The sequence below is a fragment of the Poeciliopsis prolifica genome, unplaced genomic scaffold, assembly GCF_027474105.1.
Source record: "Poeciliopsis prolifica strain line A6 unplaced genomic scaffold, Auburn_PproV2 SCAFFOLD009, whole genome shotgun sequence".
Taxonomy (NCBI): Eukaryota; Metazoa; Chordata; class Actinopteri; order Cyprinodontiformes; family Poeciliidae; genus Poeciliopsis; species Poeciliopsis prolifica.
In genome coordinates, this window is record NW_026562384.1 from 8,452,060 (window position 1) to 8,478,595 (window position 26,536).

Sequence of the window (26,536 nt, forward strand, 5' to 3'; positions counted from 1 at the left end):
CGGTGGCTGCTGCTGTCTGTCTGAGAGGAAGGAGGCAGGAAGATTAAATTGGTGAAAAGTTACATTTTTGGATATCAATAAGAGAAAATAAGTAGGAAAAAAAATGCACTCAACAGGAGTTGAATTCTGCTAGTTAAATTCATGTATGTTAATAATATTCATGCATCTCTATAGAGCGCAGCAGGCAGTTTTCTAGAAATTCATTGGCTGGTTTCAAAACAATACGGGGAGTATTTGGATTTGTACTCTGTTCTCACACTGAAAGCTATTTTTAAAACATTGAACCATCAGCTTTACATGTGAGACAAATCCTAGGAGGACGGTGTGGTTGCTTACTGTATTAGCACAAAACCTATAGCTCCAAATGAAAGCACAAAACAGCAAATTTATGTTGTGAGGGGTCCTTAATGGGGTCAATAATGGAATCGGCATGATTTGGAAATGCACAGAAATGCTTACCTGTGTTCTGATTTGTATTCTACGTCGTTTTAAACTTCTAGTGGAGTAAAAAAAGAGAAAGAACTGCACAGTTTCCACCCTTTGTTACTCTGCAGATGTATGCCAAGAATAAGAATGACACACAAATATTTTAAATGATTTTAGAGGAAGTTCACTCCATAATCTTACAAATTTATACAATTTTTCTTTCTTGATAAATTTAAGGATTTTTGACTATTAAATATAACTTGAGGAAATATAAAAAGCAACTTTAAAACTATTTATTAAGGAAAGTGTGGCTATCCAATCCAAATCATAGAACAAAGAATACATATATCCAGTGTTTGAACCTCCATTTAACTTAAATGTTGTGAATTAATAAGCAACTTTAATCCTTGTCGTCACATTGGCTTTCCCAACAACAAAATGTTGGCGTCTGCTATACTTCTGAATTTAAAGAAATGAATTCATTTAAATCTGAATAGAATTATCCAGCAGTTATTAGTAAACATAAGTAACATTGGCCATTCTAAATTACTTAAAATAGGAAAAGATTGTATTTAGTATCAGACAGTAAGAGTTTTCTCTCTTTTAATACACTGTATGCAAATAAATTGTGTACTTGTGAAGGATGAATGCTTCAGTTAGTGGCAGAAGGAGACACGGGTTGCTGCTGTCATTGTCTTCGGTGATTTTGGATTCAGCTATAAGATATCTGTCGCTTTTAAGCCTCGCAGAAAACTAAACAAAGTCATCCATATTTTAATGTCATGAAATTCAACTACTAACAGATATCGTGTCGTCATCGTCACTGCCAGTGGCCAGCACCTCCAGCCTGTCTTGTCTGGCTCTCTGCTTCTTCAGGCGGTTTGCCTGCAAGGTGGCAAAGTAGTTCACCGCTGCAAACTCGACGAGGGCGGAGGCCACGAAGGCGAAACACACGGCAATGAACCAGTCCATGGCTGTCGCATAAGCCACTTTGGGCAAAGACTGTCGAGCGCTGATGCTCAAGGTGGTCATGGTCAGCACCGTGGTGGCACCTAAAGGAGAGGCAGATATTTGTTAATCAAGCATGCATGAAACTTTATTGGCCACAGTGATTAGCAGACATTAATTGCATAATGATGCTGACAGGAAGGGTGCATACCAGCGACTGTACGTGCTGGAACAGACTCTTTGTTGATCCAAAAGGAAACCTGCGACAGCACGACTACCATGATGAGGGGGATGTAGGTCTGTATGAGATAGTAGCCGAGCTTTCTCTGGAGAAGGAAATGGACCACTTGCACAGAATAGTGACCTGGAAAACAAACGGGACATGTGAAGTTATAAGTGCTCAATAAAGAACAGAGTAGTACATGTTAAATGTTCATTCACACAGCATGGATGCAGTCTGAAAGCACTCAACTCTGCTCTCTTGTAAAAAAATATCTTCTCAACCTTATATCCTTGTTGCATTTGACAAAACATGAAGTCTCATTTGGTTTCTTATTCAAAGGTCTTGCATCTGGTATGAAGTGTGAAAGAAGAAGAGTAATCTCCTCACTGATAGGATGTGTTACCTGTGTTTGACCACATTATCTCACTGGACAAGATCTGTCCAACCAGATCGTACTGCAGAAGACTTATTGACTCTTTGGGACAATCGACAGACCCTGCTAATCCTTTCCTCCAGGTGAAAATAATTTCTTTGTTGGTGTACGCATCTAAAAGAAAAGCATGTTCATTCAATCAAGTGTAATGTCTAAAACTGTGGCAACTAAATGATGTCTGCTCTGTTGAGAACATCTGCTGTACTCACAGCTCCCAAACCGGAGAGGACAGGCGTGGCCATCCATGGGGAAATCCATGAGGTTCATTGGACACTCTGCACTGATTGTTAGTCTATAAGCAGAATACAAACACAGATTCAATTCCTATTGTTTTCTACTGAAATATGCTGCTACTTTGTTGCGATATATTTAATTCAACCTCAATTACAGATGTCTTGAAAACAAAATAACACCTCATGGTGTAGAGGACAGTCCCATTTTGCATTATACGGAAGAGCTTGTTGGGTGTGGTCATATTATGGGAAATGGACTTCTTTGAATTTCTGAAAAAGGTGTCTGGTGTCCAAATCTTGTCCACCATGCGGTTATTCAGACGTAAGATTTCAATGGGGCCCTCAAACTTCAGCCGCTCATCGACCCACATTTGACGGAAGAACATGTCCATGGTGTATTCCTGAACGAAAACACATTATTGGAGAAAAAAAATTATTTTTTTTAATGACCCCTAAACCATGGCTTTGTTCTATAATGTGCATCTTTAACACCAGAGAGAGCTTTCAATATGCAGTGAAAGGTGAGGGAAGATAATGAGCGATGATGGATGCCACTCATCCCACATAATCATGAATCAATCCATTCGGCCATTCTCGCTGTCTGACATGTTGTCATATTGATTTCAAGGCCATCAATAACGGAGTTATGGGGCTAGTCAGACAAATTAAAGCTTATTAGATGGTCACATGACAGATGGCCACTGAAGCACCCTAACAGTCTGCACATATTCAGTACTGTCTTGAGTCATCATTCATTTATTTAGATTTGGTTCAGAGAAAACAACACTTCTTGTGATCTAATAAAGTTGTGTGGATGGATATCTATACAGATGTTGGAAAGGTCTTTTTAAGTTTTGCTTGGTACTTTGACCGTTTTATGTAAACCTGAACATTTTTACAGGAATGTTTATATCTGTGAAACTCATGTTGTGTGTTCAAATTCCACACAAGTCAGAATCAATTGGACCTTCCTATCTTTACAGCTTTAAAAATACAACATACAAAGTCTAACTCATACAATCACTGTAGAGTTTCAATTGAACATAGTCATTTATTTTGGGGAAACATACTCTAACCACCTCCATCACCACTGAATAAATTCCTCCGACAAACTTTGAATTTGTTCATAATTGCCGTAGCTACAAGAAATGTCTGGGTGATCGGCTTTGTACTATAAGTTGTACAAGAAAAATACATGTTGATGTATTATTCAAAAACAATACTTTTGAAAGGCATGTCTTACCATCTCAACATCTGAAACAGGCCCAAAACTGGTAACAAAGATGTCTGTTTTTACCTCTGTAATACCACCTACAACAATGACAAGCAAACCACCAATGTATTATATGCATAAAAGGCATAACACAGTAACTGAGGTATATTTTATACTTTTCAGATCACATAAACAAGTTTGTAATTACCTCCTGAACCGGGTCGCAGTCTGTTGTCATAACCATCCAAAAGTCTATCCAAAATGCGAGTGATGTTGTCTGAGTATACTTTTTCACCTCCTTGTGCATTACCTACACTGCAGAGACACAGAGGTTGTGACACCTTAAGACTTAAATTCCCTTGTAACAATTTTGAATTCAAGACTCACCTAATCAAGCAGATTAGAGCAGCCACAGATAAAGGGGCAGCAGCCATCTTCAGAAACAGTTATCAGTTGTTGTTTTTTTTTCTGCAGTTTTCTAACCAATAATAAAATATGTGTAAGAGATGTTCTCTTTTCTGTGTTGCCACAACGTCTGCTTAAGAATAGTCGGCAGTGAGACGAGAATAGTAATCTAATTAACAGATTAGTGAATCCACTCCATTTTTAGACAAACTGTGGATTCGCTGTAAAACTGCTGAGAGAAAATTGCAGCATCATTTAAATAAGAAACAAGCACCACAATTCAAGTCTAACTAACAGAGTTCAAAGGTTATTTGAGAGTGTGGGGTTTCATGATGCATCGGGAAACATGAAGGGACTTGCAGTTCGTGCAGTCGGCCAGCAGGTGGTACTGCAGGTGACGTAAACACACTCAACCGGAAACAGATGGAGATGAAGAAGTTGAAGTTTGTTGTGATTCCGGATGAAAAAAAAGAAGACCCTCCCCGCACCGGGCGACCAGTATAACCAGTAAGCTTTCACAGGCGCGGTGAAGCGGCAGTATGTCAGTCCACTTCGAGGAGAGGAGCGGGGTGGTCCCGTGCAAGACGCCCTGGGGGTCCTGGTATCAGACCATGGAGGAGGTCTTCATCGAAGTCCATGTGCCTGCAGGGACTTCTGCTAAAGAGGTGAAGTGCCGCTTAGGAAGCAGAGACATCGAGCTGCAGGTCAGAGGGAAGGAAATATTCAAGGTAAGAAGCGAGGTATTTGTTTCAGAGAGTGATTGTCTCCTTCAATTGTGTTATACAGGCAGGTTTAGAGCCATCCTAATACACATTTGGGACTAAATGTTCAAAAAATGAACCATAAATAAGTGTAAAAAGAAAAAAAAATGGCAATGATACAAAAATAAAACCATGAAACTAAAAACAATTTGTCAAAATGAATAAAACTTTTAGGACCATGCATTTCTTGCTTAAGTTCAACCAAAAATAAAACATTAGACACGTGACAGTAAAGGGGATAAACTGACCCCAGTGACTTCAAGAACAGCAAAAAAAAAAAAAAAAAAAAAAAACATCTGAACGTTGTTGAAAAAGTTTTGTATTTTTGTCACTCATTTCAGAAACTGAAACTCATGGATTCATTTCGTGTGGAGTGAATTATTTCAAGTCTTTGTCACTTTTAATTTTGCCCACAGATGATGAAGCTCCATAATGCCCTTTCAGTAAGTTAAAATATCGTGAAAAGGTCATAGCACGCTAATAGAAGGTTGAGTGGAAGAAAAAAGTGCGGTCCTGAAAGGTGGACCGCCCATAATCTTGAAAGCTTGTCAAGTGAAATCCACTCAAAGATTTCACCAGAAGTGGAATTACTTTTAAGATGTCTGATATTTCTGTTTAAAACACCTTTTATTGAACTATTTGTAATATTCTAATTTTCTGTAATACTGACTATAAATTTGTATTATCTCGAAGCCACGATCGTCAAAATTACTTCAAATTAAAACAAAATAATCTTATGTGCACTGCATCAATATGAGTTTGATTTTCAAAAATTAGTAAGGATAGACAAATAATTTTCTATTTTTGTTAGCCGTTTATCTACATGTTTCACATGATTTATTTAAACAGTTCACACTTTTCTATGTATTCTTGTGGTAACTTGTCACAACCATTCATTAGTCCTAATGTCATATTAGTTTTGATTGCTGCATGAAAGCATAATGTATGTGTTTCGACTTCCTACCAGGGAAGGTTGTTTGACATGACCGTGTCTGACGAGGCCACGTGGACGCTGGGTGAGCTGCAGACGCCGTAAAACGTTCACCAACTCCACATGTTTAAAAACATCTGTCCATCCTGATTTCTTTTCTTTTCTTTTCAGAGGACAAATGTCTAATTCGGATTGTCCTGATGAAGACGAACAGAGAAGCAGGGAACTGCTGGACCTCGCTGCTGGAGGGCGAGTACTGTGCGAATGCCTGGGTCCAGGACCAGATGCAGAGGAAGCTCACATTGGAGCGGTTCCAGAGAGAGGTCAGTTAGACCCAATACCGCTGAGACACAGACAGGGCGCTGCCAGGACAGTGGAAAGGAGAGATGCGCCTTTAAGTGAAGCTTTTTTTCTTTTAATGATTGAAAGAAAATACTTGAATTGTAACATAATACTAAACATTAACTACGCAGTTATTACACAAGATTATTGCAATGAATAATAGTGTCTTGCAAAGGTGTTTGTACTTTTTTTTTTTTACCCTACTCAAGTCTCACTGAGATCTTATCAGTACACCATTAAAAATGTTAATAATCCTGTAAAAGTTTCTTTCCAATTCATGGATTCTAACTTTAATCTGGTCTGTCACAAGAAATTCAATAGAAATATTACATTTCTTGTGGTTCTAAAGTGACAATATGTGGAATAAACATGGTGAATCAGCTTTTAGATTTTTAGTTTCAGATTACACACAATATTTTTTAAGGCTGTATTTTAAGAAAACCATATAACTGGAAAAATTTAAATTCAAGCAAAAAAAAAGTTGCCAAAAATAACCAGGCTGTAAATGCATGCTTGTTAACCACAATGCTTTAATCAATAAATAGCTAGATGAAGATTTTCACAGGTTCAATGGGTTGCAGCATTTTATATTGTAACCCATTGTAAATTTTAATTTACACCGGATTTGCTTATTGAAAAATAAGTTAATTGTATGATTCTGAGATATTTTTTAGGAAAGAGGAAAAGCACTTTTTCTTCTTGAATTTCAAGTCCTATTTCAACATTAAAACTATATATATACACTATATAAACTGCCAATGGTTTAAAATGTATTCCCTTAAAGTAACCATTAATTGTATTTGCTTTATTTGTCTAGAATCCTGGATTTGACTTCAGTGGAGCAGAGATTTCTGGAAACTTTGCTGGCGGAGGTCCAGATTTTTCCAGCTTACAACAGTGACAGTCTCCTCTCTCCCGACTACCAGCAGTGGATGTACTTTTCTTTTTCTCCTTTAAAAACAGGAAATTGGTTCCAGCCAGATTGACCATGTGGAAAAGTTAGTCTCTTGTCTCCTGGATTGTCTCAGTCACAGGGAACTTTTCATAGACCTTGTTTGCCAAGTTGTGTTGCTCATTATACCAGGTGAAGAATCAAGACTACTTGTAAAAACTGTGTTGTTGCCTTTTAAAAATGAGAATGCACTCAAGTGTAGCTTTTCAATAAATTTTTATTGAAAGGTGCACAAACATAAGATCAGATTGTGTATCTTTTGACCATTTTGAACTCCAGAACACATTTTATTTCTCCTCACTAATAAAATGTACTACACTGGGAAATTGGTAAAGAAAATGCAAAACGAGTTCTGACCTACATTTCCACAGCATTGCTCACTTTTTTTCAACTAAAACCAATCGAGTGATACTCTGGAGGCTTTTGCGAACTGACAGGATCGCCACCAGCTTCACTTTGCTGGTTCAACACCAGACTTCCCTCGCCAAAAAAAAAAAAAAAAGTCATCACCTTGGGTAGGAGTGTGCATTCAGGACAGTTTAGCAACCTAGGGTGAGAGTTAAGGATTTTGGGCCCGATTTCTTGGTTCCATTTTTGCTGATCACAAAATCCTTCTCCCTCCTCTTCCACATGGTGGACTGAGGACCTAGGTGGTTCAATACTTTTAGCTTAAAACCAGCAACCCATACCAAAAATCAGAGGTATGGATTAAAACAAGAACATACTGTACACCCATGCAGGCATCTGAACCAGGAAAGAATAACTTAACAGGATGGGGGTGGATTGGCTGTTCTGACAACGTAGTACTCCTTGTTATTGAGAAAGAAAAGAAAAATAAAAAGTTTCCTAAAGGTTTCATATTTTCCTTAAAGAAATTCATCATCAATAATGAAGATCTGCAAGGAAAATCAAGTGAACGACCACACAGCAGAAATTTCTCCCTGCATGCAAGGCCATCCATGCAGCTGCTTTTCAACAGGCTGACTCTGGTATGGTGGGAAGATGAGTGATCTTGTAGTAGCTGTGCTTCAGCTGGCGCGCGGTTCTCCCTGAGATGGTCCAGCGGAGTCTCTGGCTGTTCGGTCTGGAGCATTTGGTGTTGGCGTATTCAGCCAGGCATTTCCCGACCAGCTCTCTGACACACACCAGGTCTCCGTCTCTGACCTACACACACCAGAAATCAGTACACATGAGGGCATACTGTATTACTGAGCAACACTGGATTCATCGCTTCCAGTAGAACTCACATTCAGCAGGTGCTGCAGATTTTTCAGGGCCTCAGATATTTGGTTCGTGTGTTCAGGGTCGTGTTCTTCCTGGGCCTCAAAGCACAGCAGAGCCAGAGCAAGAAGAGATGGCTGTGGGGAAAAAAAAAAAAGATAAATGGAGATGTTTTAACGGGGTTGCTACACACCCCCTCACCCCAAGTTCTAATTCCAAGAATAAAAACTTCTTAGTCCTTTACATCTGTTATAAAATATAAACATGATGTGCATTTATTAGAGATGTCTGTTGAAAGGGCAGGGTTTGCATTTGGTGCCAGAGAAAAACTGGTGAATAGATGGACAAAAATAAATGAAAGAAAATAAGAATGGACACAGTGAAGAGATGGAATGATGGGTACATTGTTTAGACAATGGACCATGCAACAAAGTCTGGAAATACAAATATTTTCCCGACTCTTTATTTACATTCATACTTAAACAGATGTGAAAAAAACAGATCAAATTCCAGTTAAGACCCTAATGCTCATCAAATAACTGCTAGTGAAAAAAAAATGTTTGATAAAAACAGCAGATACTATTCAGTCTGTTCAAACAGAACCAAAGCCAACATTTAACCAACTCTGAAACCTTAAAACGGAAGAGTGAAACATGTTTAATGTGTCAACCGTTTCTCAACGCCAGCAACTGTAGCTTTTTTTTTTTTTTTTTTACTACAAATAAGCCACATAAATATATTATTACAGGAAGCTACTTGCTAACAATAGAACTTCCTGTAAATAATTGAGACTAGGAAACGTGGACATCCATTTTGAGCCTACCTTGATTTTGGAGAAGATGAAGGTGCAGTGGCAGGCTTTGAGCTGAGCCTCCAGTGTCTCAATGCTCAGTATCTCCCTACTGGGAAAATAAATCAGCATTAAAACACATTGAAAATCCCCACGCAAGAACAAACTTTGTCAACTGAATGAGGGGATTAAACGTAAATATGGCAATAAAACAAATAAAGTAAGAGGCAAATAAAGTACAAGAGTGAATCTGGGTTACCTAAATTATGTAAGCCACCAAATATGAATATGACGATTCAACTACATAATTACCAGTGACAAGGCTTTACCAAAACAAATTTACAAGAATAAAATGTTTTAAAAGCCTCTTTCTAGCTCCCTTTGTTAGAGGTATAACACATGCAAGCTTATGGTGAAAACTGTTTTAAATTTAGATCTATATGTTACAAACAGTCGCAATAAAAGTAGTTTTGAGTCCAACAGAAATTGGAAGCATTACAAGATTTTACCCAGATTTATGCAAAGCATACGTTCAAAGCCTTCATATGATTTTTACCAAGCTCAGACAAATTGCTTTGATGCCATTTATACTTTCAAAACAGAAATTAATAGCCACTCACAGTTTTGATGCGTTTCATGAAATGAAAAGAAAATGTGACTTTCAAGTATTTGAGTGAATAAAAAAAAAAAGAAAAAAAAAAAGGCCAATTTCAATCACTGTAAAACTTAAAGCTCTTTCATTACACAACAAGCCATTAAGGATGAGGTGACTATTTGTTCTAACCTCTCAGGGTCGAGCTGCTCCTGCATGTGGCTGTGAAACAGACGGAGGAAGTGCAGCGCCGTGGGGGCCTTCACTTTCCAGTAGAGCTTTTCCATGATGATCTTCTCCATCCTCATCATGTCAGACACCGTAAAGCGATTCTGACTAATGCGGATTAGATCGCTGGCCAGGGGCACATTCTTCTCATCTTCTGAAGACTTCACAGCCATGTAGAAGCAGCACAGGCCAACACATGATAGGTGCTTTGGCTGAATCTGTAGGTAACAAGCAGAGACCTCTTTAATGCAAAACTACTTCGTGGATTTTATGGGACTAATAATTAGAGATGCCTCAAGAAATTGTCTTGAGAGCAGAATCGGACCATTTTTTCCTTGATTAGTTCTTATTCTAAGAACTAGTATTGTTTACGAAAACAATACTTACTACAAAATTCCAATTGGTGTATCTCTACAAGTAGCATGACATGCCACGACAGCGTTGACGTAGTCACAAACCTTCATTACGGAGAGGAATCGATCGAGCAAGCTGACTGCCAACGAGAACGTCTCCGAGCTGAAGCCAAAGAACCTGCAGAGATACAGCAGGTCCTTCACCTCCAGCTCTCTCAGCCTGGTGGTCATCCTGAGGCCGTTGTCCTGGGCAGTCTCTATGAGCCTCAAGCCAGTCAGCTTGGGTTGGTATCGGCCCTCCAGATCCATCAGGCCCTTTACTTTTACCGCAAAGGCCTGTGCTCCAGTTACTGTGTCAATCATCTAGATAGAAAAAAAAAAGTGAAACAAAACTGAATGATGAAGACAAAAATTAACTCTGAATCCTGACTCTAAACACCCCCCAGGCAGGGGGGATGTTTGGGTTTTCCCAAAGTTTTCAGTTTAGGAACTTGGGCTCAAGACATTAAAATATATAAACAATGAAGACCAATTTAACTTTTTCAAGACAATTGAATAAAAATAGAAGTAATTGCAACAATTAAGGTAAAAAAAGAAACTATCAAATAAGGTTAAATACAAATTAACCAAATTAGAGATTTGATCTGACACAGCAGACCTAAAGGGGGGCTGCTTCCATATTTGTAAGTCATCCAGTAGCAAGACTCCCCCTCAACTAGACTTGACAGGACTAGAGAATAGCTAATATTACACGGATAAATATCAATCATGTGCGAAAAACCGATTTTTCAATAAGGCTTTAGTTGAACCCACGTCCTTTTAACTATCTAAACCCACATAGTTTTCACACATTTTGGTTATTTGGACTGGGGTCGGGCCTTGTCGGGGCAGGTCCTGCGACATGTCAGGACATGTCGCAGGTTGAATACAGATCCAGTTCAAGCCAACTCGGCTCAAAACACAACATACACGTCCAAACTCAAATACAAAGCGCCAACAACATTACTGAGATGGATATTAAAAACTTTAAAACAGGGAAAATGGGGAGTTAGAAATCATTCTGAACCGACCGTTGGCTGCCACAGCTAAGCTAGCTAGCTAGCTAGCTAGCTACCGATTATGTTTGGTGGCGTTGTTTATTATTCGGACTTCTACAATAAGAAAAAAGTTGAACGGTTTGTGACTTAAACTTAGCTAGTTTAATTTCAGTAATATACACAGAAAAGAAAATGTTAGTTTACTTACCTTGAGTAGTTTTTAATATGTTGGAACTAAAAGAAAAAAAATCTTCACACGCTCTTAGAAAGCGAGTCTAAAAAGTTACAAAACGCGAAAAAGTGTCGGTATGAACTTTAAGGAAAGAAAGTTTTAAGCATAGGTAAATTTATGCCTATGCACACCCCCTACCCTTGGCGTAAGGCGACGGGGAAAAGGACAGTTTAAGTAAATAAGGAGGAATAAATCCACACCATGCCCAGATATTCTGAGTTTTCATTGGCTGGTTACTAATGTTGTGTGTTTTAATTGGACATGTTACCAGTCACTCTAAACTAAGCCCCGCCCTTTATTGACTTAAAAACCAATCACAATTGAATGAAGCTTGACGGAAAGAATCGAGCTCGATCTTGTTCTCATTAGGACTAATATTTACGAGATTACTGTGAACTTTATCAATGAAGAAGCGACAAAGCATTTACAGTATGACTTGGTCTTTTTTTATTTTAATTTATTAAGGCTATCAAAGTTTCTGAAGTTCCTCCACATCTGTAAACAACATTTTTTTAAAAGATTAAAACGTATTCAAAAACACAAATTAAGGTGAATTTCTTTCTGGAAGCGCCTGAAAATATATTGTGTAAAACATTTATATTGCCCCAACCTGAAAGGAACGATCCTCCAAACCCTATTTACCCGGAAATATAGGCTACTGTGGTTTCCAGAACAATCTGGAAGGAGCCAGGAGAAACCAGATTTTGTTCTTTCCACTGCTCTTTTCAGAAATCACAACTATTTGAAGAAGCGAATGCATTTCAAAAGAAAAAAACTTTATCATATCACACTTTTAATCTGGAAGTGATCAAGCCAACACAAATCTGGCATCAGGATTTATTGGCATTAGGAGATTTTAATCCTGCGTTTATTCAAATCCAGTCTTTTAATGTTACAACAGCATACTCAACTTTTGTAGTTTAAAGTGTTACATGTTACATATACATCTTTAAGAAACTATGTAAGAATATAAATGTCTGAATAGCAAGACACCATTCACTGTTTTAAATATATATCAATATAGGTTCTGAACTAGTGTTCATTTAAAGTGCTTCTAAATCATAACATGACTACAAACAAGAAGTCCTTTGACAGCATTAGCACGAGGGTATTATATATTTCACAGTGAATTTTTTAACATTCAATTTACAAGCAATACAAGGCAAGAACAGGATGATTACACATTCAATGTGTCTTGCAAAAATATTCAGTTTTCAATATGTTATGTTACAACCACAAACTTAAATGAGATTTTAAGTGATAGATCAACACAAAATAGCACATGACTCTAAAGTTTAAGGAAAATGAAACTTTTTCATTTTCCTTAAATGAAAAAGGAAAATGACATGTCGCACTTTTTTTCATAAAAAAGTGCTTTTTTTTAATGAAAAATAAACACTTCTTATTTTTCATTAAAAATAAGAAGTGCTGCATGTGTTTCTTTACTCTAGAATTTTTTTTTTTATAAAATCCACTGCAACCAGTTCCTTCAGAAGTCATGATTATCTAAAGAGTCTGACTGATGTCTAACACCATCTCACTGCATATGGCACACTTTTTTTTAGAACATTAGTTAATAACAAAGATTCTTTTGCAGACAAAGGAATACAGCAGACAGAATGTTCTATCCAATCTAATTGAGTTTGAACAGGTTTAAAATTTTGATTTTTAGATCTGCAAAGAAGGCATACCACATAAGACTCATGGCTGTGATAGCACAAAGCTACTTTAGAACGTATTGACCTCAAAAAAGCTAAATACAGATGCACACCACACATATTTAATTACAAAAGAAATACAATTTGAAAACCATGTCTAAATTCTGTTCCACTGCACAACATGTACTATTTTGCATTGCTCTTTAACATAATATAATAGCATAATAAAAGATGCAGAAGTTAGTGGATGTAACATAATACATTTTTGGAAAACTTCAAGAAGTCTGAACACTTTTGCAAGGCACTGCAGTACAAAACACATTTTGGCGAAGCAGACGTCTTAGCAATTGCAGGAATCAAGTTCAGGAGCCATGCAGAGACAATGCCACAGCGTGTTGTTTAAAAGTGTGCAGATAAATTTGCAGACGACGTTGAAGACATCAGCTTGACTCATCTTGACGCTTGTTTTAGTTCTATAAAATCTTTATTAAACATTGTAAAAATAAAAACAATTGATTGTTAGTCTGATGTTTTCATGCGACAAAGTCTCCTAATTCAGGTTCCTTCCTGAGCTTAAGGAGCACGCAGAGGGGAGACTGAAGAAGCTAGAAATGGAAATACAAAAACAACATTATTTACTTTAAATTAGAAAACATTCTTTCTGAGTTTCTAGTAAAAGACAAAAAAGTTTTTTGTTATTATGTTCGGTGAAAACAAGAGTCGGAGAGGGAGCATGAAGTGGGTGTTTTTTTTACATAAGCAACATGAGTGAAGACAGTGAAATGTTTTAATCATTAGAAAGACAATGAGATGATGATGAGATAGAAGTTTAAGACTATCTGTAATCCTCTGTTTCTGTTTCACTTTGATGATGAGCCTTGACTTCCAAAACATGTTATTCTGCTCTTTGTAATAATCCACACTATAAAAATAAATGAAGAAAAAAAACAATCTAAATGTTGACAATAAACAACTGCTCTAGATATTTTTAGAAAAGTGACAGAAGCAGAAATTAAGACATCTTTCAAAGTTCTGCAGGATTCTCACTGAGAACAAGAGATTAATAACAGAGCTGGAGGTAAACACACAGTCATAGTGAGAATATAAAAAAAATAAATGTTATAAAATTCATCCAGACATGTTGTATTAGAGTTAACATTATGAACCAGTCAGTTACACTGAGCAACATTTTTACAAACAAGAATACAACAGCTTCTAGCACACATTTTATATTATTATTATTATTATTATTATTATTATTATTATTATTATTATTATTATTATTATTATTATTATTATTATTATTATTGTTGTTGTTGTTGTTGTTGTTGTTGTTGTTGTTGTTGTTGTTGTTGTTGTTGTTGTTGTTATTATTATTATTGTTGTTGTTGTTGTTGTTGTTGTTGTTGTTGTTATTATTATTATTATTATTATTATTATTATTGTTGTTGTTATTATTATTATTGCAGATAGAAAAAAGTCTGTTTTCCCTACACTCATGGTAGCTGAATTTTGCTTGGCGGTTCTCACCTTTATGTCAACTAAAAGGAAAAAAGAACAAAGAGGAAAAAAATCCCAAAAGAAAAATATGAAGTTTAGCATTAATAAAACATAAAAATCCATAACAGTATTAATGAAACTAAAGAGCAGCAATGTTTAGGCTCAAACGCTTCCGGATTTTCCGTTGAATTATTAATATACTTACCATATGCAATGTTTTCCACAATCATTCATGTTTCAGCTAGAAATGTGGGAAAAGCTTTAAAATATCTCAACTGTCATTGCAGAGATGAAACATCAAACAGAAGTATTCTGGATTTTCTCTGTGTGTGCTTTTCAGGCTAAGAGTTTGCTGTTGAAGTTTATTATCTTGAAAAAGCTTATAATCATAACATTATTGCTGAGCAATAAGACACAATAGTCTTAGAAAACGTAAATGTATTAATTTTAAGAAGGTAATGAATGATTTTCATTAAAAAAAACATTGACTTATTAATCTGGCTTTTGAAAAAAATCTGAATCTTGGACATTTTGTTTTCATTTCTTTTTTTTTTGTGAACTGCTTCTGTTCACAAACCTTTTTGACAGATTTTTTGTTGTTGTTGTTGTTGTTTTTGTTTGGCTCATTCCAGTCTCTAGTATCTGTGGTTTGTGCATTAATAATTCACCCTGGCATGTGATGTTTTCACCTGAAAAAAAAAAATGATACCAGCTCCATGTAGGATGCCTGGGTGTCATCTGTGCTTCACATGGCGTGAGCACTGCTGAGACAAGTCAAATGTAAACACAAGTGTCCTTGCCTGAGAGACAGTCTGGCAGGTTGGCCTGCGGAGACAGAAGCATCAGGCTGTGTCATGCAAGCTGTGACCCTTCCTACAGTGTCGGCATGCCGTGTCAGTCTAAATATGTCCCTGGATCACTTTATGAGTCAAAATGGCCTCCAGAAGGAGAGCATGGTAGCTTTATTTCCCCCCCATCCAATTAGGTCAGAGCCGAGCCAGTATGCAACGTATGTATGCCTTGCGAAAAATAATTAAGTGAAATTCAGTAAACAGCTTAAGGAATTGTGTTAATGTCACAGTATGGCGGCATCAAGTGACACGCTAAAAGTCATAACATACCGCGCTGTGCAAAAATTTTTATTTTCTATTGTAACTAGAACCGAACTAGTTAAGTTAAAATGTCATCTTTAAAGATGACACAAAGCATTAGATTTATTGGAAGCTAATCAAAAAGATGAGTAATGATTCAGGGCTTTTAACAGATAATCCAATTGTAATTTGTACTAAATAAAAACAGACTCACTTCTTTTTGTCCTTTTCCTTCTTGAGCGGCTGTTGCGAACATCCCTGCAGCGCTTGTCCCATCAGCGTTTCAGCTGCTACCTTCCTCCTGTTGAAGGCATTCATCTCTTCTTCCAGTTCTCGCCTCTTCTCCTCCAGATTCCTCTTTTCTTCCTGGTGCCTGCGCTTCAGCACTTCGAATCTCTCGTGAAGCTGGAGAACGGAAAAACTGACAGCTCAATACGAGACACACCCAGCTCCTTCATTTATTTGTGACATGTTCGTTCCTCGCCTCTTTTTCTTTTTCTTTCAGCTCGGCTTCCGTTTCCTTCACTTTGTTAACAAACATCTGTCTCATTGATTCCTCTCTGTGCTGCAGTTCTTTGAGGAACTCCCTTCTTTTGGCCTCATACATCTCCTGCAGGCTGGAGAACACAAACACAGTCCATGAACAAGATGTGACGCTGTGAGGCAGCTGTAGCAGCAGTTTCTGATTTCAGACTCAGCTTAGTCAGCTCATTGTAATGCATGAAGTCCTTTGCAGTAATGTAAAAAGTGATTTCTTCTGGTTTTGTTGTTTTCATGCCCACCCTGGCAATTTTCAGGTTGTCAAACTAATCTTAGGAGCACACAAATACCTGAGCAAAAACAAAATGCAGTTAGCGACAAAAATAGTGACCTTATTTAAAGAAACTGAAGAGAATTTATTGACATTCATCAAAAGATTACAAAGTCATCTTCAGGACTTTTATGACTCCAATCACCCACAGTGAGAAGAATCATCTCCCAACATTGAGAAAACAAGAAACGGGAATGGCCTGCCCAACAAAATTACTTCACGAGTCCAACAAGAGCCTCAATTGTCTCAGTCAAGTGCCTGAGCAATGAGAGACAAAAGGAAGCAATTGTTTTATCACAAATTGCTATGTTAGTCTGGACAGATTTTTCTTTGATGATCTCAATATTTGAATTTCACAAATAAAAAGCAAACACAAAAGAAATCTGAAGAAGGGCAAATACTTTTTTCACAGAACACCTTAATGAATCTACTGAAGGTTCAACCAACGCAGCCTGACGTCGACTTATGAATGAAAACAAAGACGTGGAGGCACTTTTGTCTAACATGCAACAAATCTAAATGACGGACTTTAAAACATGTACGCCTAACACGGCATTAACATTTTGTTTGTGAGATAAATAGTAATAAATCAGTGGGATGCGTTCAGTAGATTATGCAGCATACGTATGGAGTCCCATGACGTGGAATAAATCAGATGCTGTTCTCTAACACATTCCCCTCAGCAAAAAGCTCTGAAGTTCCCTCATTTCACCTGAACGACTGGCTGTCAGGGTCAGTGTCCTTGAAGCCCATCTCTTGCAGCTTGCAGCGGCGATAGAGTTCGTAGTGACGAGAGTGTGTTTGCTCCCGGAGATCATCCATGTTAACGCGCAGAAGCATCTCCCTCAGATGAACAAAGTCACAGTGCTCTTCGTTTTCCACTGAACAAACAAGAAAGAACCGTGCTGGCTGCTCGATTTTTAAAAAACTCCAAACATTCCTCTATCTGGTACACAGATTGTGACAAGATTTTGTTGTATAATAGCAGCAGAATTACCCTGTACAGCTCCCCAGGGGTACGACCTTGCTTTCACCATTCTGTTCCCTATTTTAACATCCTCCGTGCTTCCAACGACAGCAAAGGGAAGGCGAGCCTGCAACACAGAGAGAGAAAGAGGAGACTTTTAAAATCTGTAAATATTTATCACAGTAGAGTCGGTGTGATGCTGAAAATACCCGAGGCACAAACAGTCTAACGTAGTTGGCTAAGTGTTAACACAGTTTCACTCGTATGCTACTGTTGACTAAGCTGTACATTAAAAAGCAAATCTCTGAATTCATGCTACAGACCAGATAAATCGTAGAGATGTTCGTAAGGCAAACACAATGCATTGTAAAAAAATCTACGTCATTCACTGTTGGCCCCACATGAGGGCAGTATTAGGAAAACGTGGAATAGTCTGTTTGATGAGCTCCTCAAAATTGTAAAGCTGCTGTTGGTGGTCATGAACATTTGCTCTGGAGTGGACTACAAAAATATAAAAATGAACAACCAATATGTAAAATCTAAATTCAGAGAATATTTGTAGCAAAATGAGTCGTTCAGAGTATACTGAATTAAAGAAGAAGAAAAAAAGCTGAACTTTTGTAGCTCTTGCAGTGACGACAGGCTTTTAAGCATAAAATCTTTTTGTTTCCACTGTTACGTTGTTACCTTTTTGTTAAACTTCAATAAGTTGCGTACTTTTGCAAGGCAACATAACTTTGTACTGCTGAGTAAGCTTGTCTTTAGAATTGTTTTTTTTCAATGTTTGTGATGTTTGTAAAATGCAGCAACATACTTGTGCATTTAATCATACAATGTCATTTGTGCCTGCTAAAAGCTTAAAATTATGTCATCAGAATTGAAGACACTTTAATTTATGGGCTATAAGATAGAGGCAACATATTTTAGTCAAATCAATCAATCAATTTTAGTCATCAATCAATTTTAGTCAAATCAATGTTTAACAAGGCTCTAAACAGCACAAAAATCAGAACAAGTCTTAGGAATCATCCTTTTTTTCATCATCAAAAAATAATAGATTATTAGGTTAACTAAACCTACTGTGCAATCAGTATTTAGTAAAATTGCATTCACTCATTTTACTAAATAGCCAAAATAAGACTGAATATTGAAAAATATTGTTCATTGTGCAAACATTTCCCTAAAATTAAACAAGTCACATGTACTGTTTCTAAGACTCACATTTAAGGAAGAGTTTATCTCTCCAACTTCCTCGTCCTCGTTCGGAAACTGATATATCTGCACACCGTAGCTCTGCAGCTCATTCATGATCTTCTTCTTTAAGTTTCCCAGGTCGGTCTTTGACATGATGTCTGCCTTTGCAATAATGGGAATGATGTTGACCTGATCAGAGAGACCACAAGATGAGCCTCAAAAAGGAGCCGAGGAAACATTCTGACACTGGCTGTCATCGTCTCACCTTGCTGTCCAGCTTCTTCATCATGACCAGATCGAGAGATTTAAGGGTGTGTCCGGTGGGAGCAATGAAATACAGGCAGATGTGGATTCTGGTGTCATCGTAGTTGGAGAGGGAACGTTTTATTTTTAGCTCCTCTTCCAGATATTTCTCAAACTGGGCTTCGATGTAGTCAAGAATGGGTCTGCAGCTGCGAAACCAGATATAAAAACATCAACTCTGATATTTCGCAAGTTTTGAGCGGATTTCTTATTGTTATGTTAGTTTCCAGGGTAAAACTGCCAAAAATGTCAGTCTTTTCTACTTCCTGCTGCCTGATCCATCAGACAGGGACTGAATATGTGCCATATTTTCTCCCCAGCTTACATGCCAACACAATCTCCTTAGTCTAAAGATCTGCTGGCCAGCATAAAGGGGAGGGATTAGACGCAGACACTGATCTCCCCATGAGGCATTTCTAGTCATTTCTTTCACAGAAGTTCAACGTCATTCAACTATTTTACTCTCATCTTTCAATATAGTACTATGCTGTTTGAGAAGCATTGAAAACATGACACATGGGGTTATAAGACATGAGGAAAACCTTTCAAATAAACTTAAATACTTGGAAACATATAAATATGTGGTAGTCAGTAATTTAAACAGGATACGATGTACATTTAAAGATTTCTTAGAGTGACATCATTTGGGTTGAAATTGTCTTTAAATCTTCAAGGATGGGTTTTTAAGGACTTGAGAAAACCAAGTAAGTCCTTATTTCTTTTTCTGCAAAAAATGATAACATGCAGTGGTGGGACTCTTTAGTTCATGGGCCATAAGAAAAATGTCCCGGTGTGACAAAGAAGCAAAAAGAAAAAAAAAAAAAAATGGAGCTAATAATGGTTTATAATGTTGGTGGTAATACTTTCAACAAGGCACATGTAAAATAAAACAAGCATCTACTTTGTTAAGTCCTGTAAGTTTTTTTGTTATTTCAAGACAAAACAATTTCTATTGTGTTTCTTCTTCTACCAAAGTCAAGACATTCAAATATTTTATCTATTGTGTTATTGTGCATGTAAACCAAATAAATCTGGATAAGAAAAAGCTCCAAATACGGTGCAAAGTCAGGTGATTTGTTTGTTTAGTTTGCTGTTTTATCACCTAAAGAGCCGGTTTGGAAAAAAAAAAAAAGCCACAGCATGCACTGCCGTTTTTTACCTTTCATCCTTGTTGATCTGGTCTCCAAAGCCTACAGTGTGCACAATAGTCAGCTTCAGTTTGACAGTGTGCTCCTGCAGCTCGTACGTCTGCGATCGCAGCTTCACTTCTTGCTCATAATGATCAGCTTCCTCGTTCTCAAATGTTGTGTTGAAAAGAGTGTTGATCAGGGTTGATTTGCCTATTCCTGTTTCACCTTAGACACAAAAAAAGCAAACTGTGAAAACTTCATCCAAATAATCGACGTCTTAAGTAGTGAGCCCATGCTGTGTTGAGACGTACCTACACAGAGGATGTTGAAGCAAAATCCCTGAGAAACTAACTTGCTGACCACTTGATGAGGAAGGCTGTTGAACCCCACTTGGCCACTGAGCTCCAGGCTTCGCATTTCTTTATTCTTAGTAATCATATGCGGAGAAACAAAATAAGTCAGTGTAGCACTGTTTGTGCCAAATCTCCTCCTCGAACGCAGCTTTAAAATTTTAAAAGCTATACCCACTGAATGGACCAACACAATTGCATCTGTCAAATTAAAGTTGTCAGCTAAAAACAAGAAGGAGAGTAATTTCTAGCTTAGTATCTGATGATATTTCTAGTCTGATAATATGAATCAACTATGAAAATCTACTTCATATTTAATAAATTTAATAAATTGTTATTTTTCATTAATCAGGCCACTGTCTTACACTTATCAGAGATCAGGTTTGGGGGGTAACAGAGGTTTACGTTTTCCTCCTGGAAACCTAGACAGACAACCACAAAAACGAACAACAAGGCTTCTCCAGACCAAGGTCCTACTCCGAGTTCTGGGTTTGTTGTGTGACTGCAACTATTTCCAAAACCCTTTAAGTAGAATTGTCTGTTAATAAGAGGAGAATGGAGTGGCTATCTTTCAGCCAGATGACCAGCAACGAGTGGGTGTGGAGAGGTGCACTATGTTACTCGACAGCCAGAAATGGCCAAGCACTTATCCTGGCATCTCTGTAAAAGGACTTTAAACTGTAAAACGCATGAAGAAATACTTTAGAAATCCCTGCTTTTAAAACCTTGATATTTGTCGTTTTACTCAGTCGGTATATGCTCAGAAGTTTCTCCTTCAACACTGGATCCACCCGGGCGGCGGGAGGGATCTTGGCATCTTGCAAAAGGCTCAACATGAGGAGCAATAAGTGTTAAACACAGCAGCCTTCCGTTTCAGCCTCCCTCTCTCATAGAGAGACAAAGAGCTCTTTATCTGGAGGGTTATTCCACAGAGGACATCCGAGCTGATGGCCACCCTGGCACCCACAACCCCAAAATGACATTAAAACAAAACTACTGGCAACATTCGCAACGCAACTTTTTTCGACAGAAAACAAATCAGAATTGCGTTATGTTATGATGACAATATACATATTATATAAACACGGCATGCTGGTGCTCAAACTTGGCTGGTGGAATTGTTTTTTTTTTGTTGTTGTTGTTGTTTTTTTTTTTGCAAAGCAACGCCATAAGTCCTAATGAGGTAGTTAACATCACAACACAAAGAGGCTTATGCTTATCTTCATCCTCTTTACTCAGCCTCTTACAGCCCAATGTCCTGTTTCATTCAAACTAACCCTCTGCCCTGGTCATTCAGCACCTGTCAGAAGTATTAGATGCTCATCCTGGGAGCTGCTTTAATGCAAGCAGCACATTTTGGTGCTTAGGTAAGCTGTCCCCCCCAGTCCCCCTGCACGACTCGAGAGACTGCTCCAAAACAGAAGCATGTCCAGCCGTGTGATGACGTCTTCATCCTGATTCATTAACCACCGAGCTTTCTCAGCATCATGCAGCCAGCAGCATTCCGTCACTGCGTCGCCTTTCAGTATTTCTAATCAGCAGTCACTGCAGACATCGCACTTAAAGAGAGAGAGAGAAAGAAAGAAAAAAAAACATCTTACCTCATCGGCCGCCATCATCACAAGTGTCTGAGTCCAGGAATAATAATCAGCCTTCATCCAGAACCTGCTCCCCTCTCAGCGCGGCTGATTCAAGGCAACACGCCCTCTGTGCAGGAGGGCGGCATTACAGCACACTGCCCGCTTCACTGCTTCACTTCTCTGAGTTCTCCTCGCACCATGTGCAACACTGAGATGTGTTTAATGCTTTGTGATAGAATTGGGTCTTTTGTTTTATTTATTTTGGTGGGGGTTCTTTAGAAAGGGTGACCAGATGGGGGCACAACACCAAAACCAAAGGCAGAGGGGAGTTCAGGAGGTTTGTGAAGCTGCTCTTTGATAAAGATGATGGGACCGAGAGGACAAAAACGCACATCAACATAAATAAATGAATGATCTATTATTCACTTGTCTAAGACTAAATTTATCCCCACGAAACAACGTGACTGCGTGGGGGCTTCTGTAAGGAGGGCAATAAAATAAACTTAAAAATAAAACACATGTTTTTTTTAGCACCCTGTCCTCATAGGTGCCCTTTTATTATTATTATTATTATTATTATTATTATTATTATTATTATTATTGCATGTTTGTTAGTTTGTTAGTATGTTGAATTGTTTGCTCTGCAATATTTTAGGTTTGACACATAACAAGTAGGACCAAATAGTTCGTGTTTTTGTTTATTTGGGTTTTTGCTTCATCTTAACTCTCCAGGCCACTGTTAATACTAACAACAGTGCCGCTAAAATATGGATGTCAGTTCCCTTTCTAACATGGAGACGTCGTAGTTTTAATCTTGACTTTTACAGTCAGTTTTATCAAAAGTCAAAAAGAATGCAAAAGAGTGTTACACTATTTTATTGCTGGTTTATTCAAACTGAGACTGGGTCTAGTCAAAGTCCTGTTCGCATGGTTAGATTGTGCAACGCAAAAGCACGACGCCAGAAGAATGTAAAAACAATTTTACTAGTGCGTTTTAAAACGCAAACAGTCTATACACAAAACCAACAGAATAATGTAAATAAATAATTAGAGAAAACGCACCATTCCCCTACTAGACAGTTTTAACTGCAGTGTAGTTTTTTTCTTTTTCTTCTTTTCTTTAGTATCGTTGATCCCCTGCAGGAGCCCCCGGACCGGACAGCCTGTGGACGGGGAGTGTCCGCATATTAAACGGGCTGGACTGATTTGGCGAGGCGCCGGAAGCAGCAGGTTGTGCTGGAGGGACAACAGAGAGGACGGAGCGGGACACGCAGCGCGGTTACCCTCCTCATCTCTCACATGTAGCTGTTGGTTTTGTTTGTGTTTTGTTGTTTTTTGTCGCGCAGGAAAAGCGGAGCCATGGCCCTGACCCAGGAAGCCGTGTTGTGTTTTCTGCTGGAGCGCGGAGGCAAAGTGGCCAACTGTGAGCTGGTGAACCACTTCAGGAGCCTCATCCACGGCGGCGACCCCGCGGAAAAGCAGCGCAACAGGGAGCTGTTCAAGAAGCTGGTGAACAGCGTCGCTGTGGTCAGACAGGTCGACGAGGTGAAGTTCGTGGTGGCGAGGAAGAGGTACCAGGACTTTGTGAAAGAGGAGATGGATCCGAGCTGTGACGCGCGGCGCTCGTCCACTGTGAGCTTTTGTCACCGCGGCGGCGACAAAAGCTGCGCGGAGAGTTTGCGGGAAAGCAGGCCTGCCGCGTCCACGGCGGATGCGGCCACCGTTAAAGTCCTGAATGTGTCCGCAGATCAGGCGTGCGGAGCGAGCAAGTCTGGGGCTGTGTTCGCCGTCATAGCGGTCAGATCCCCGGAGAGAGACTCCGCAGACGGACCACGCTCCCAGGCGCATCAGCGGCGTGGAAACCCTGACAGAGCAGTCGTCAGAGTTCCATCACTCCCAGCTCTAACTTCTAACTCCTCATCTCGTCTGAGGGAGTTAGTAAAAGAGCCTCAGTGTTGGAAATCCAAGCACATTGAAGCCAAGCAGGCCCCAGGTTCTCCCCTGGTGAGGCCCCAAAGCAAGACCCTCAGGCAGGCTGATGATGAGTCTGTGCCTTTGGAGCCAATAGCCCATGAGTGGCTTGTTAAGTGTGCTGCTGGGTTGTGGGGACAAATATATGCTTTGCTGCTGCAGGACACACGCTTGGCACAGAAGAAGGATTTCATGTCAGGTTTCACAGCCTTGCACTGGGCTGCTAAGGACGGCAGCTGCGACATTATACACAAACTCATTGATGTTTCCAGCAAAGGAGGCACCTACGTGAATGTCAACAGCAAGGCACACGGAGGGTACACGCCTTTGCACATTGCAGCCATGCACGGTCACTCTGAGGTCGTGGTTGCTCTCGTGCAGCGCTACGGAGCCAGTGTGAACGAGAGAGATAATGACGGCAAGAAGGCGCTTCACTATCTGGGGAAAGGTGCATCGGCTGAGGTCAGGGCCCTGCTGGGAGGACAGCAGCAGAGTGAAGAGAAGATGGAGGGCGAGGAATACAAGGAGCACACAAGAGGCTTCAACACTATCAGCAAGCTGTTCCACCCTCACTTAGGAAAGAAACATAAGACTTGCAGGTTTGCTCATGAGTGGTAAGAGGGGCCACAAGTGAATCTGGGGATGTCACAACTATTAAGATATGGACAAAAACAAAAACACGATTCGATTTTGATTTAGATTTCAGCAAGGATGTCAAATCGTCCCCTCCTTCATTTTGTTGTGGTTTTGAAGTCAACGTTCTTTCAAGTTAAGTTATTTATTCTTATGACCTAGATAGATTAATACAACCTAATTTGTCTGGCTGTCTACTTCTGTAGCTGGTCTTCAGTGAGCTGCACAGACATGACACACGCAGCTTTCATGTTGGTGAAAAAGTGCGGAGGCGAAGGGCTGGATTAGTCTTTGATTTATACTGCAAAACTGTTTACTCGAGATATATGTCTGGTATATCATTTAAAGGACTTTAAACCCTTTTAGTGGCATGGTGGGAAAATTTGGGTGGATTTCAAACCTTTGTGTACCTTGATACAGCTAGTGTTCATGTTTATGCCTTGACTCCTAACTGTGTACTGTCTTGTACAGCTTTGTACAGTGTATCACTGGTTTAATAAGCGTACTATTTATGCATTGTGTATAATTTTGTTTTATTAGTATTAATGACTAATTTTCAACAAATTACATTACGTTTTTTGACCTAGAGTGTAAAATACCTGTAGGTATGACTTGATTTTATAGCATTGTTTTTTGTTGCTGTTGTATTTATTGACTAATGAACACTGACCATAAAAACACAGCAGGCTAGTGCTTCCAAATTACAACATTTTTAGAAAGCACACTGGATGAAAAACCTGCTGACTATTTTATGTCCTGAAGCATCTGAGGTGGCAACCTCAGATGCTTGAGTTTGACTCAGCAAACTCACACAGGAGCAATAATATTTTTCTAACTTCTTCGCTGGCGCGTTGACTGGAGTAACGCAGTAGTGGGTCGTACTGCAGGTGTAGGCCAGGTAACAGGGCTGAGCTCTATATAAGTAAGTCAACTGGCTCAAGTTGATGGTGACTCAGCTTTTCCGCAGAAATCATCACTTGGACTTGAAAACCATTCCAAGGCAAAGCAGGGACCAGACTATGTGATGTTATGGAGAGATTTTACCTAAGCCTTTAATTCCTGAGCTTATTCCTTGTGTGATGTCACCAGAGGCATGTGTGATCAAGCTTGCTTTTGGGAGCATAGAACTGTCAGTATTAAATAACAATTTTCGTAAAATAGCTAAACTAATAGAAACTGAATGATGTATCGGTGGCAAACAATAAATAAAATGATAAATAATAATAATCTCAGGTCGATTGTACAGACATTTCTGGAGAGTAGCTTTAAATTATATACTAATATAATAATGTAGATAATATTAGTCTAAACGACAGACTAACCAATTTTAATTGTGAAATAGTTTTTGTTGTTTCTCAAACAAAAAAATTTGTATTGTGTATGTATTTTGTAGCAGTTGATTTTTTTTTTCAGTTTAGTGTGATACACTTTAAAAAGTGCTTCTTCATTTTTTTCTAGTTAAGAATTTGTCTAAAGTGTAACATTATTAGATTTTTACAGTTTATTTGAATAAATGCAATTCGTCCTTTTCTAATGACCGAGCTTTCCTTCATTCTCAGATCAAATTTCCACTGCAGCAGGAATTTTCTGCTTCTTGTTTGTGAGCGCATGTGTTTTGTGCACTGTAAAAGTCAAATTTGTCTCTTTTGCTGACCCAGAAAATGAGTCTCTGAAGACATGAAAAGAGACACGGATGACGTCATCACAATCAAAACAGAAGCAGAACAATGTCCTCTTTGTAGTTAGTAAGAAACAAAGCCTTTTCTGCATGGACAAAAGATGTTTGTGCTCATATAAATTGCTCATCATACTATACTGAAGCAAGTGATTGATTTAAACAAAGTTTTCTTTGACATTGTCAAAGGACTCAGTGATTAGAAAAGATGATCATTCAGTCATAGATCAAAGCTCTAAAGCAAGACAAAACTCAATGCACTTTGACAGATTTGTAAAACAGGGTTAATACTCTCTGCAGGTTGTAACAACTATAAGGGATTAGATAATAAAAACGCGTGCAAAGCGGACTAG

General features: G+C 38.6%; 5 protein-coding genes across 7 annotated transcripts in view; 2 read left to right on the plus strand and 3 right to left on the minus strand.

Annotated features, from left to right (window-relative positions):
* Positions 1-3,988, minus strand: part of gabrb2a (gamma-aminobutyric acid type A receptor subunit beta2a) — a 48,819-nt gene extending 44,831 nt beyond the window's left edge. The window contains exons 1-7 of the mRNA XM_055033949.1: positions 3,864-3,988; positions 3,685-3,791; positions 3,507-3,574; positions 2,444-2,664; positions 2,240-2,322; positions 2,001-2,144; positions 1,635-1,738 (exon numbers count right to left, since the gene is read on the minus strand). Of these exons, the coding sequence (XP_054889924.1) occupies positions 1,635-1,738; positions 2,001-2,144; positions 2,240-2,322; positions 2,444-2,664; positions 3,507-3,574; positions 3,685-3,791; positions 3,864-3,910 (774 nt within the window). The 5' untranslated portion in view covers positions 3,911-3,988. The remainder of the gene's footprint in view (positions 1-1,634; positions 1,739-2,000; positions 2,145-2,239; positions 2,323-2,443; positions 2,665-3,506; positions 3,575-3,684; positions 3,792-3,863) is intronic.
* Positions 3,989-4,330: 342 nt separating this feature from the next.
* On the plus strand, positions 4,331-7,214 carry nudcd2 (NudC domain containing 2). The gene is made up of 4 exons (XM_055033952.1): positions 4,331-4,609; positions 5,610-5,658; positions 5,745-5,896; positions 6,733-7,214. The coding sequence occupies exons 1-4, from the start codon at positions 4,421-4,423 to the stop codon at positions 6,814-6,816; spliced, it is 474 nt and encodes a 157-aa protein (XP_054889927.1). The 5' UTR covers positions 4,331-4,420; the 3' UTR covers positions 6,817-7,214.
* ccng1 (cyclin G1) lies at positions 7,067-11,506 on the minus strand. 2 transcript variants are annotated; one of them, XM_055033950.1, is made up of 6 exons: positions 11,297-11,503; positions 10,157-10,414; positions 9,663-9,916; positions 8,912-8,990; positions 8,115-8,225; positions 7,067-8,031 (listed from the first exon to the last, which is right to left on the minus strand). In XM_055033950.1, the coding sequence occupies exons 2-6, from the start codon at positions 10,412-10,414 to the stop codon at positions 7,840-7,842; spliced, it is 894 nt and encodes a 297-aa protein (XP_054889925.1). In that variant the 5' UTR covers positions 11,297-11,503; the 3' UTR covers positions 7,067-7,839. The 2 variants fall into 2 exon arrangements, with proteins under 2 accessions (XP_054889925.1, XP_054889926.1); XM_055033951.1 differs by lacking the exons at positions 7,067-8,031; positions 8,115-8,225 and adding an exon at positions 8,306-8,479 and having other exon boundaries at positions 11,297-11,506.
* Positions 11,507-12,757: 1,251 nt separating this feature from the next.
* On the minus strand, positions 12,758-22,170 carry LOC129362841 (septin-8-A-like). Of its 2 annotated transcripts, none has more exons than XM_055034609.1 (10): positions 21,926-22,165; positions 20,286-20,400; positions 20,004-20,199; positions 18,807-18,993; positions 18,569-18,730; positions 17,378-17,474; positions 17,093-17,261; positions 16,054-16,186; positions 15,784-15,974; positions 12,758-13,583 (listed from the first exon to the last, which is right to left on the minus strand). In XM_055034609.1, the coding sequence occupies exons 1-10, from the start codon at positions 21,980-21,982 to the stop codon at positions 13,529-13,531; spliced, it is 1,362 nt and encodes a 453-aa protein (XP_054890584.1). In that variant the 5' UTR covers positions 21,983-22,165; the 3' UTR covers positions 12,758-13,528. The 2 variants fall into 2 exon arrangements, with proteins under 2 accessions (XP_054890584.1, XP_054890585.1); XM_055034610.1 differs by lacking the exon at positions 12,758-13,583 and adding an exon at positions 15,166-15,303 and having other exon boundaries at positions 21,926-22,170.
* A 941-nt stretch (positions 22,171-23,111) lies between these two features.
* Positions 23,112-26,046, plus strand: sowahab (sosondowah ankyrin repeat domain family member Ab). The gene has a single exon (XM_055033924.1). The coding sequence runs from the start codon at positions 23,264-23,266 to the stop codon at positions 24,491-24,493; it is 1,230 nt and encodes a 409-aa protein (XP_054889899.1). The 5' UTR covers positions 23,112-23,263; the 3' UTR covers positions 24,494-26,046.
* Positions 26,047-26,536: the final 490 nt, after the last annotated feature.